The sequence below is a fragment of the Bidens hawaiensis genome, unplaced genomic scaffold (genome assembly GCF_021521415.1).
Source record: "Bidens hawaiensis isolate Kalapana, Puna unplaced genomic scaffold, B.hawaiensis_p1.1 tig00020893_1, whole genome shotgun sequence".
Classification (NCBI taxonomy): domain Eukaryota; kingdom Viridiplantae; phylum Streptophyta; class Magnoliopsida; order Asterales; family Asteraceae; genus Bidens; species Bidens hawaiensis.
The window spans coordinates 117,776-130,072 of record NW_027493218.1 but is presented as its reverse complement, the minus strand read 5'-3'; the positions used below and the strand labels follow the sequence as shown (position 1 = coordinate 130,072).

General features: G+C 36.6%; 1 protein-coding gene and 1 pseudogene across 2 annotated transcripts; one reads left to right on the top strand and one right to left on the bottom strand.

Annotated features, from left to right (window-relative positions):
* Window positions 1-1,154: 1,154 nt before the first annotated feature.
* On the top strand, window positions 1,155-3,765 carry LOC143562002 (auxin-responsive protein IAA12-like). Its single transcript, XM_077049931.1, has 5 exons — window positions 1,155-1,592; window positions 2,123-2,412; window positions 2,737-2,851; window positions 2,944-3,005; window positions 3,317-3,765. The coding sequence occupies exons 1-5, from the start codon at window positions 1,159-1,161 to the stop codon at window positions 3,355-3,357; spliced, it is 942 nt and encodes a 313-aa protein (XP_076906046.1). The 5' UTR covers window positions 1,155-1,158; the 3' UTR covers window positions 3,358-3,765.
* Window positions 3,766-5,132: 1,367 nt separating this feature from the next.
* Window positions 5,133-10,358, bottom strand: LOC143562001 (bifunctional TH2 protein, mitochondrial-like; annotated as a pseudogene). Its single transcript, XR_013140405.1, has 6 exons — window positions 10,167-10,358; window positions 9,270-9,378; window positions 7,856-8,147; window positions 6,537-6,954; window positions 5,670-5,936; window positions 5,133-5,536 (listed from the first exon to the last, which is right to left on the bottom strand). The product of XR_013140405.1 is annotated as a bifunctional TH2 protein, mitochondrial-like (transcript).
* Window positions 10,359-12,297: the final 1,939 nt, after the last annotated feature.

Sequence of the window (12,297 nt, the reverse complement as noted above, 5' to 3'; positions counted from 1 at the left end):
AACACGAAACCACTCACAAAAATAAATAAAAACTTTACTTTTAGGAAAGCAACTTTCACAGAAAGAAAGAAAGAAATACTAGAAGCAAAAGTGGCAGCTTTGTTGTGTTGTACTCAATCATATTCATTGTGCAGTAAGAGTTGTACCTTCATGAGATAACAAGGGTATGTGTACCGGGGTGAGAAGGGGCAAGAAATTTGGTGAGCATTGCTCCCTGGTAATATTGAGGCGATTTGTGGGGAGGGGGCGATGAACATTTATCGCCTGGTTTTTGTTTATTATTATTATTATTAATATGTGTGTGATATATATATATATATAACTGTACAATAATATCTTAATGCACGATAAGTACGCGAGACGCTCAAAGGCAAAAATACTAAAACGCCCAGCCGAAAACCTAAAACGTTCAGTCAAAAACTAAAACGCTCATAAAACGCTCAGAAATGGGTTTCGTGAAAAAATGTAAAAAGTTGATCGATTAACCATTCAAAAACGGGTTTCGATGAATCGATGATTAATTGGGTATGTATTGATGATTACAAGATGTGATTTTATGGATCAATTTCACGAATATATGTATTCTTGTACGTTAAAAATTATTATATTGCATGCTTTCTCTCTACATTTATTACATATATATATGAGGCTATAATATTATTATATTATAAAACAAATACTTACTATTTACTAACTGGACACACAAAATGGTAACACCGTAGATAACCTAAGAAACAGGCATAATTATGGGTAGTCTAGAAGAAGTTTTTATTGGTGGGACCAGAGTGTTTGATACAAATGGTAACACAGAAATATGTTGGTGTGGGACAAAGTTAGGAGAAATCAATGAGATACAAAAAGCCGACATGTGGGTCCCACTTACCACCACCCACCCCCCAAATGTTTTCTTCTTTTCTTTCTTTTTGCACCAAACTCACATATCCCTTGTTGTCTTTCTTTCTAACCCACATCAAACTTTCAATCTTTCTCCTAAATTTTCAATCTTTCTTCATCAAGATTCAATCTTTCTTCTAAATTTTCAATCTTTCTTGATAAAGATTCAATCTTTCTTGTAAAATTTCAATCTTTCTTGGTAAAGATCCAATCTTTCTTGATCAAGAATCAATTTTTCTTGATAAAGATTCAATTTTTTTGAAAATGGAAGTAACCCTTGGTTTATTAGACCAAATTCCATCCAGTGATGATGGTGGTGGTGTGCCATCTGGTGGGTCAACCACCATGAGGTCAATCTTGACTGGGTCAAAGTCAAAAGACGATAACAAGAACACGATGGTTGTGTCTACTGAGGTTACTTCATCATACCCTGTTGCTGTTGTTGTTGATGAGAATTTGGATGATCTTGAATTAGGACTTGGGTTGAGTATTGGTGGTGGTGGTTTGAAGACAAAGACTGTCGTGACTGGTGGTTGGACTCAATATGCAAGAATCTTGACTGCAAAAGATTTTCCTACTACTCTGGTTTCTAAGCCTAATTCTTGTTCTTCATCTTCTTCTGTTAATATCCCAAATTCATCAGCTTCTGGTACCAAAAGAACTGCTACTGATTCTGTTTCTCCTCCTAATGGTACCAGGTATCATACAAATTTTTCAATAATTTTCTTTTTTTTTTATTATTTATTATTTTTTATATATATTTCTAGAGATTTTTTTGGTTAATTTATTAGTTTTTGGATATTAGATGCTTGAATTTGTTATGTGGTTGCGATGAACACCATCAATAGATTTGTTTTACATTTAAAGTTCATGAGTCATGACTTTACCATATTCTTTCAATATTATTATTATCCAAAATTAGTTAATTAGTGAATAATAGAATAAGAACAAAGCATGCACTTGTGGGTTCTTTTTATTTATTCTGTTTAAATCTTATCTTGCATGTTTTATAGAATGCTAATTTATTGTGTTTGTGTGAATCTTGATGATGAAAAATTTAACCTTTTTATAATCTTGTGGATCGTGATATCTTGTTTGATTACTAATTTTTTTTTTCTTTCTTTTTTTTTCTACAATAAATAATTTTTTTAAACTGAAAAGTAATCATTTGGGTTTATTTTAATATCTAGTGAAATTAATTAAAGTTTTAAAATTTGTGTGATTTTAGTGTTGTTGGATGGCCTCCTGTAAGTAAAGCTCACCGGATGCCTAATTTGGCGAACCAAATGAAGTCGCCAACCGAAAACTTTATCTCAAAATCCGAGCAAAACAAAAGCAAGAACCGAACGGTTGGGATTAAGGATTATTCTGATAAAAGAAATGGGATTGCCAACAAGAAATACCGGTCGGTAAAAGTTAACATGGATGGTACTCTGATTGGAAGAAAAGTTGATCTTAATGCTCACGCATCTTATGAGATGTTGGCTCAAACCTTACATGAAATGTTCTTTAGTAAATGTAAGTTGGTCATTTTTGAATTTTTATGTTTTACACTAGACAATATTCATGATTTATAAATTATACGCGAAATTATTTGGGATTTCCGAAAAAGTTTGTTTCTTGATGATTTTAATTCGATTTAGGCTTTGCTTGATCTTGAATCTTGACTTAATAAAGTTTTGATCTTTCAAACTTTGATTTGCTTAATTAATTGATATATATATATATATATATATATATATATATATATATTTGTTTATATATGTTTGATCTTGAATCTTGATAATTTATTATTATTATTATTATTATTATTATTATTATTTTTGTTTATATATGTTTTAGGGCCAAGCAAAGACGCAGTTAAACCTTCAAGATTATTGGACGGGACATCCGAATTCGTGCTCACTTATGAAGATAAAGATGGAGATTGTATGCTTGTTGGAGATGTTCCCTGGGAGTATGATTTTTCTTAAACTTTCATTTCTTGAAACTTTGACCAACACGTTGACTTTATTTGACCAATTTTAACATCTACTTATCTGATTTCAGGATGTTTATTAGCTCCATCAAGAGGCTTCGGATCATGAAAAATTCTGAATCCAATGAACTCGGTGAGTAACTGCTTACCGCTTATTGTCATTTTGCGTAATGGGTCAAAATGGTCATTTTGTTCATCCAAAAGGATCTGCTTGACCGAAACCGTTCTCCAATATTTTAAAATTTCATAAGCTATTAGTGTTTATTAGTAAAGATTTTTCAATGATAATTTAAGAGGTTTTATACGTTAAAAATACACTTTGACTAAATTTTGGCCCGTTTGACTCGTTTCTATTGAGCCTAAACATTTTTTACTCGTTTGACCTGTTAAATATTCACTTATTTCATCAGAAAATTCACTAACTTCGATGTGATTAAATCTCAGCATCAAGATGTGAAGAAAACAGCGAGAGATACAGAGACTGATTATGTCTAAAAGATGCATATAAACTTTGTTTTCTGGTAAAGATGAACTCGGGAGCCAAGTTCTTGTTGGTTAAAAGATAAAAAAAGAGAGTAATGGTTTGATTGACGCGTTTGGTTTTGTGGGTTTGTATAAAATCCTGCATATTTCATCACACAAGGGTTTTGGGTGAGACCGGTTTTGTTTTGATGCAAGAAAGATATTAAGCATACACAATGCACATGTCACTGATAAATTGAGTTCTATGATATTGTAAGTACGGAATTTACTGTGATAAATGAATTAGGGGTTTTTAGTTTTTTGTGTAATTTTGGTTCGATTCTTCCATGTTTTGGTTTCTTGTATATTGGTGTTGTGGATACTTCAATCTTGATCGGTGTACCTTTTGTGCGGGCCAAAAACGACATGGTACGCCCACGGCCACTTTTTTTTTCCCGCAATTACGTTAAGATTATAATTTAGACGATTATTTTTCTCGATAAGACGATATATGATGTGTTAGGTTATGTTAAAAAAAAACAAAAGTGGATTTTAAATATTTAAAAGAAATAGAACACTTCACATTTTTGTTTGTATTAGGGCTGTCACTTTTACTCGAAACCCGAAACCCAACTCGAGAAAACACGTATCCGAACCCGAACTAACCCGACCCGAGAAGACTAACCCGCACCCGAACTGAAGTAATTTGGGTTGGTTCTCGGGTTTGATTTATAAGTTTCGTGTCAACCCGAATAAACTTTTAGTTATGAAATTAAATATATTTTTATGTATAATAGGCCTAGTATTAGCCACTAACATTATCAGAATCCGGTCCTAATCGATTGTTGTCATTACAACTATTATAGATTGATTGTTTATTGTTAATTTATGTTTTCCGTTTGTTACTAATAGCAACCGTAATCGAACAACCAAATCACGCCTGATTGAAGACGATTATGGTTCGAGTTAGTTTTACTCTTCTTTTTTCTTTTGGATTGTTTTATCAAGTTATGTTGGTTTATTATTTGATTATTTGCTTACGAACAAAGAATAATAATAATATGTTGTTTTAATTTTAGCATTGTAGTCTTTTACATTTTTTTGTTTTTTGTTTTGTTTTCTAGGATAATCGAAATCCGATTAACCCAGCCCGAAAAAACCCGAACCCGAAAAACTCGTGAGAGATTCGGGTTAGGTTTCGGGTCAAGATTTAAAACTTTGAAACATGAAAAACCCGGCCCGAAAAACCCGAAACCCGAAGAACACCCTAGCTTGTATGATATCATTATTTTTTAGCATTAGGTTATGTTAAAAAAATAAAAAAAATGGATATTAAATATTTGAAATGAAATGGAACACTTATCATTATTTTTTAGCAGGGTATTTGAAAGATCCTTTTATCTACCACAGGTTTTTACAATAAAAAAAAATCAACATATACATGTAATGTCAAACCCTTTAGTAAGAGATACAAAGACACTAAACAAAAGAACAAACATGTTAATAAAAAAGGATCCTTTGCACATTGCATACAACAATGTTTATACAACTCAAAAAAACCACTTACAAATTACAAACCAAAATTCACATCCAAATCTCCAAACCTGAAAACCAAAACCGTAAAAAGTTTTCACGGTTAGTTTTTTACAACAAGGGCGGCGGCCCTCCTAAAATATTCAAGGCTCAAGCCTTAGCCATTACTAATAATCTGGCTACAAACCCTATAAATTAGTACATTACCACTCATTGTTACTCTCCATTAGTAAATATACACTTCTTTCTTTATATGTATTTTATTTTATACACCCAAAATGAAAGCATGAATCTCAGTCCAACTAGAAACTGTATAAAGGATACCCGAAAGACCCTTCCAACAAGGCGAACCGCCTTCGATTAGCTCTCTTTGTTTTTTCACTAAACCCGAAAATAATGGGACGAATGAAAAACCGAACAAACCTCCAAGTTTTTTAATGTTAGCACTTGGAGATATAACGATCCCGATATCTGCTTTTAAAAGACAAAGCAGATCTTCAACCGAACCACCAATGTAAACCGATAAGTTAGGACCATTGTTGTTACATATATTGTTGAAAGTTTGAAGCTTTTCGATGGGAGACTGAACTTTTTTCAAGATTTCACCGGTTGATATTGATTCATCGAAAAGTAACTCGTTCGAGTGCAAATTTGGGAATCTTGAATCTCCTGTTTGATCAAATGAGATTAGTCATTTATATAAGAAAGTATGCAAATTTTTAGAAATAATAATAATAATAATAATAATAATAATAATAATAATAATAATAATAATAATAATAATAATAATAAAAACACAAACCTGAGTTGAAGGTGGACCGAATGAGATCACCAGACCAACAATATGAAAGTATATGAGCATCAACTGCAACATTTTCTTGTTTTTCAATCTCTCTAAAGAATTCAAGACAACCATCTTGAAAGATCAAGTGTTCAGCAGCCCATGTAATGTCATCCATATGCAATCCTTTCAATACACCCGAGTTATCCACTTTTAAATTTGCCGCCTTTTCAAGATCAGATAACGGCCCGAGTGCGTTACACAGCCTTTCAAAGTCGAATTCTGTGGCTGCCCAACAAAAATAAAACAAAGTTTAAGATTTTATAATAATATTACTAAATACCATTTAAAAGTAGAACATTGTAAAGGTGTGATTTATGACACAACATGAACAAACCTAACACAAAATTTGCACGTTTGGATTTAGTCTAAATGGGTTCGGGTCGAACCCGCAAACCCGTTTAGCTAAACGGGTCGTGTCCATGTTGAACCGGGCGGGTTTGTGGGTTGACCGGATTAACCATTTATTTCTTTATCTAAAATGTGTTTATGTAATAACTTAAACTATTTGGGATTTTTATGTTAAAATTTTAAAGTTTTAAGTAAATTGGCATATTTTAAACATAAATTCTTATAAAAAAATATAAATATTATGTGGATTAAAATTTTAAAGTAATTATATGCAAGAAAATAATTAAACAAAATTCTTTTCCCAGGTTAAACGGGCCGTGTTCGTGTCAACCAGAATACTTATGTCGTGTTCAGGTTCATGGGTGTGACACGATTTTCAGGTACGTTTAATATTTTCGCCTTTTCGGGTTCGACCCGCGAACATGACCAGTTTAGCAGCCTTAATACTCTGAAAATATCATTTAAGCTACATGATACCTTTTTCACTAAGCATGATGTTGTCAATACACTTTTCATATTTTTCAACATACTGACTATGAAGACCACTCCAAATATCCCGAAGATTATCCAAAGACGTTCCATCGCCACCGGATTCATACCCGCTCGACTTTACAGTTTTTGATGATTTAATAATTGCCACATCAGCAAGAAGTGCACCGGAATCAACAGCACTACATGTCAAGTCAAAACCACTGCATATCAAAACATTGTGTTCATCGTTTCCGTGAGCTTTATACAAGGGTACAACAGTGTTTTGGATTATTGGTTGAGCTGAGAAAAAATCTACTTGAAGCTTCATTGCTTTGTGATAGATTGTTTCGACAAACTGAAGCTCCTCGCTGGTCAACGACACGGTCAACTTATCTAAAAGTTCTTCGATTTGGTATGCAGAGTCCTAAAATTGTAGCAAATATAACATAAGATACAAGTTGTCTTAAATGGTTCATGATAAAAAAAAATTAGAGGTGGCTATTTTGACCCGTTTACTAACGAATGGGTTGAATGGGAGCGGATCAAACGGGCCAAACATGTTGAAAGACACCCAAAGTCTGCTTTTAGTTCATACAACTTCCCATTCGTCTTATTCAAATATTTGGATTAGTGGTGTCATACGAGCCGAGCTCACCTAGGCTCGAGTTTGACTCGTTTAACTTACTAGAGCTCGAGCTTGAGCTCAGTTTGTTTTGAGCACCGATTTTTAAACTCAAGCACGGCTTGCGTGTATTTTTTCACGCCTGAGCTCAGCTTGTTAGTAGTTTTTCAAGCATGAGCTTGGCTCGTTTATTTTATAGAAATTAATAATTTTAAATTTTATACATACATAATATATATACTATCATAAATTTATATATAACAATTATATATATAAGGTTAGATTATGCTTGCGAGCCAGTTTGAGCTCGATAAGTGAAACTCAGAATTTGGCTCGTTTACTAAACAAGCTAACTATAGCCTCGGGCTCGATTCGAGCTTTTTGAAAGCTGATCTCGGGTGTCTCGAAGTAGTGACTATAGTTTTTTTTAACAATAAGAATCTCATTAATTATTTATACAAAGTTTTGAAAAAGCAAAAGGCGTTCGACTTGGGTTGTGTTTTACTATTTTATCTCAAACGGGTCAAATAAAAAGGCCAGAAAAAAGTTAAAAGGGTCAAGTACGTTGAAAGACACTAAAAGTCTACTTTTTTTATATATGCAACTCCCAATGACCCGTTCGCCGACCCGCATGGCACACTCAACTTGTTACACTAACCTGTAAGAAACCACCATGAATGATATTAATAATAACGAAACAAACCTCGAATTTTTTAGAAGCGAGACTATCGATCCATTTTTTGTAAAGATGATTATTTTCATCCGGTTCAAGAACCGCTTGTATCTCCTTAACTCAAAAAAGATTGAATCCTCATGGAAGGCGCCATTGCAGCAAGTGCATATGCAGAAAGCTTAGTTTTTTCAAACGGGGTCGCAAATTTCCCGGGAAACTTTTCTCTAACCGACTCACCCGAGGCTGCTGCCAGCAAGAAATCCGTGTATTTGATCATTGCACGGTCCGAAATGTTCCCTGCTGGAAGCTCAAATCCCCATTCCTATGTGATTAAAATTTAAAACTCAAATTATATAACATTATTGAAGAGGTAGGTCCCAGCAGAGCCCAGTTGGTCCCGCAAGACTCACCTTGAACAGGGACGTCTGCGCAAAGGCCATCTGCTTCCGCAGGACCCACCATGCTCAGAGAACCTTACGCGCAGTACGCAAGCTGTACACGCAGGGAAAGCCTCCCAATGGTGAAGTACCCCGCCTGTTCCCGCAGTTGCGGATACAAGCCATCAGGGAAGGCTACCCGCAGACAGCAGGGCTACACGCACAAGACAATAGATACTTCAGTAGTCACATGAAGGAATGAGCAAGACGGGAACAATCCCGCCAAAATGAGCCAGTCCGTATGATTCTGAAAGATCTTCTGTACTATACCTACCAAGGTATGGATAGGACAGACAATCTGACCAGAACAGCCCATGAGCCAATCACAGGGTGACAGCTCACCGACAACAGTACGAGGAGGAGCACCCTCTAGTACTGTTTGTCACTATTAGCCGCTGCCTACTCACCAACCCTTACTGCAGGGCATGCGCAGCCTACAGTTGGTGAAATAGTGTTACTGTTGGCCGTAACCTATTCACCAACCAGCATGGCCTGCGTATAATCCACAGTAGGTAGGACGTGCATAATCTACAGTTGGAGGAATAGTGCAGCCGACATAGTTACTGTTGGCCGTAACCTATCCACCAACCAGTATGGCCTGTGCATAGTCCACTGTTGGTAGAACAGGAATACTATTCAGCCGGCTATACCTTCTAACCTACCTTCGGCTATAAATACTCCCACATCTTGGAATGGTAAGAGGATCTGATATCCAGTTATCTAGCAATCTCTTAATATACACTTATATTCAGAGCAATCTAGTCTGATTCTCACGCCGGAGGGTGGTCACAAGGAGGAACCCCCCCCCCCCTTCTCAGTGACGAGCTTACGGTGTTTGTTTTGCAGGTCTCCTGAAGAACAGCCTTCTCAGTTAGATCTCATCCGTGGGAAACATTACTTAACCCTTAGGTTATCTATAATCTGCCCAGGGTTCTCTTAGTGTTTCTTCAATTATATACAAATGAATACATCTTTTGTAATTTAATAACCGGAATTTGGGATCATACTTGGACAATTGATTTAAACATAGTCATCTTCTTTAATACTCTTTTTCTAATCTTTCTTATTACAGCCTTGTCATCATCATCATCTGAGCATTCTTCTGCCATCTCAAACCTAAAGTTCAAAAATTTCTGAGCAGTCAGATGCATACTTGAAGAGGTAACGAGCCGAGCTGCTCGAGAGCTTCTCAAGATCAGCTTTTTAAAAACTCGAATTGATTCGAGCTACACATATCGAGCTCTAGCAACAAGCTTTTTATTTATATAACTTGTATGGAATATATTTAAATAATAAGTATTTGTATATATAAACATAAAAGAAAGTTATTAAGCAATATATATTATAGTAAGTATAGTATATATAAAAATTATAATAATAAATATATATGTAAATAATTTTAAATAGGATGGATAATTTGAAAACTCATTTGAGTTGTGAGGACTCGAAAAACTTCATGTAACAATATTATAAAAAATCATATGTATGTGTAAGTTACATTTACGAATAATAATAATAATAATAATAATGTGGATCAACTTCGGGCATAGGTGTAATGAATATGTAAACATTCTATATGATTACGCAAATTACACACATATATGTATTCATTCATTACAATATATATGAAAAAAAATATATAAAAATAAAAATTATCATTAAATAGAGTTCTCACAACCAATTCCTAATTATAAAATATATACAAATAAAATAATCAAGTAAGTAATAAAAAATAAGCGAGCCGAACTCGAGCCTAACAAACCACGGACTCATGGGTCATATTTGAGCTTTAAAAATACAGCTCTAAACGAACCAAACTCGAGCCTAAGCCCTCTTAAACTAAAGCAAGCCGAGCTTGAGCCTAAACAAGCTCGGGCTCGGCTTTGACTAACACACAAACTTACGCTTCAGCTGAAGCTTCAAGAAAACGAAGATCTTGAAAGATACAATGAAGGAAAGAAGCAGAATCCAACTTCCCAGATGCTAATGATAATATGTAAGGAGTATATATCGCGAATATCGACTCGTTTGTCGATTTCTTCCACAAACTCTGCGCGATCCCGCCTTCGTCTCCGATCATTAAACCCCCCATTTTCAGTATTCACAGAATTCAAGATTTTTGATCAAAAAAGTTGATCTTTGATAATTTGATGAATTGGATAAAAACCCACGTCAATTAATACAATTGAATTATTGGGTACTGAAGAAACACTAGGTGACCCCGAGTAGATTATGGATAATCTGGGGGTTAAGTAATGTTTCCCACGAGGGTTAGGTCCGGCAAAGAAGGATGTTCTTCAGATGACCTGCAAAACAGACACCGTGAGCTCGTCACTGAGAAGGGGGGGGGTTCCTCCTTGTGACCACCCTCCGGCGTGAGAATCAGACTAGATTGCTCTAAATATAAGTGTATATTGAGAGAAATAGCTAGTGAAGGTAAAATACCAGATGATCCTACCGTTCCAAGGTGTTGGAGTATTTATAGCCGAATGTAGGTTTCCAAGCAGGTACAGCCAGCTGTATGATATTCCTGTTCTACCAACTATGGGCTACGCACGTGCCATGCTGGTTGGTGGGTAGGCAGCGGCTGATAGTGACCAGGCCGGCTGTGTACTATTCCTTTTCCACCAACTGCAGGCTATGTGCGTGCCACGACAAGGGTTGGTGAGTAGGCAGCGGCTAATAGTGACAAACAGTACTAGAGCATGCTCCTCGTACTGTTGTCGGTGAGCTGTCACCCTGTGATTGGTTCATGGGCTGCTTTGGTCAGATCTTGTCTATTTTGTCCATACCTTGGTAGGTATAGTACAAAAGATCTTCCAGAAGCATACGGACTGGCTCATTTGGGCGGGAGTATTCCCGCCTTGCTCATTCCTTCAGGTGACACTGAATTATTGAGTTAGTGCCTTGTGCATGTAGCCTTGCTATTAGTGCGGGTAGCCTTCCCTGATGGCTTGTATCCGCAGCTGCGGGGACAGGCGGGGTACTTCACCATTGGGAGGCTTTCCCTGCGGGAACAGCTGGCGTACTGCGCGTAAGGTCTTCATCTCTGAGCATGGTGGGTCCTGCGGAACCAGTTGGTCCTTGCGCAAACGTCCCTCTTCAAGGTGAGTCTTGCGGGTCCAACTGGGCTCTGCTGGGACCTACCTCTTCAAGTCCCCCCAGTCCAATGTTCTTCTCATGAATTGTTTATAAGTGAGGTGAACTTTGGACTTAAGGGGTTTTGAAAATGATTTAGTTTTAAGGTTTTCCGTGGGGATTCTTCCCACGGTTTCCCTAATGTCACGCAGAAATTCCCGACTTTTCTGCTTGATCTTTGGGTATGATGCGGGTAGGTGTGTAACCTCCTCGTAAGTCAGGAGCGTTGAGTTCCACTTGTGTAGATTCTCCATGAGGTTTTGGTAGTTTTGAACATAGTGATCAATTATGTTAAAACAACCAATTCCATCTTGGAGCTTCAAACAATCTAGTTCTCGACGTTCCCGCTATGCAGGGATGTTAATCCCGTTTCCGCAAGCATGGCCCAGAAGATCCTTCTTGGTTTCAATTCCCTGTGGAGTGCTAGGTATGTGAAGGGTTTCGCCTTGACACTGTACCCGCACTCGTCTTATAGTTACTTTACTTCCAAGGTATTCCTGGCTTCAATTCCCTGCAGGTGCTAAGTATGCGAAGGGTTTTGCCTTAACACTGTACTCGCACCTGTCTTATAGTTACTTGGTTGCTAAGGTAAGGGGTATAGTCCCGCTTACTTTTGAATCTTTTTGAATCTTTTTGAAATTCGAAGAGTTGGTGAAAGGATAAGAACAGTCCAAACTGTTGAAACGTCGTCCGACGGTTTCTTCTGACAGTGTCAGGACGTGCAGGAAGTTATGGCGACGTGACAGTATATGGTCATTCCAGGCGCTTTTTCAGGCGCGTGGACACGATTTTTCGGGCGCGTGGGTGCGGATTTTACGGAGCGCGTCCCGTCAACAGCTGTTGCCAGCTTGTTTTTTCCATGTGTCATAGTTTCATTGCACCAACTCTTTTCTCTCT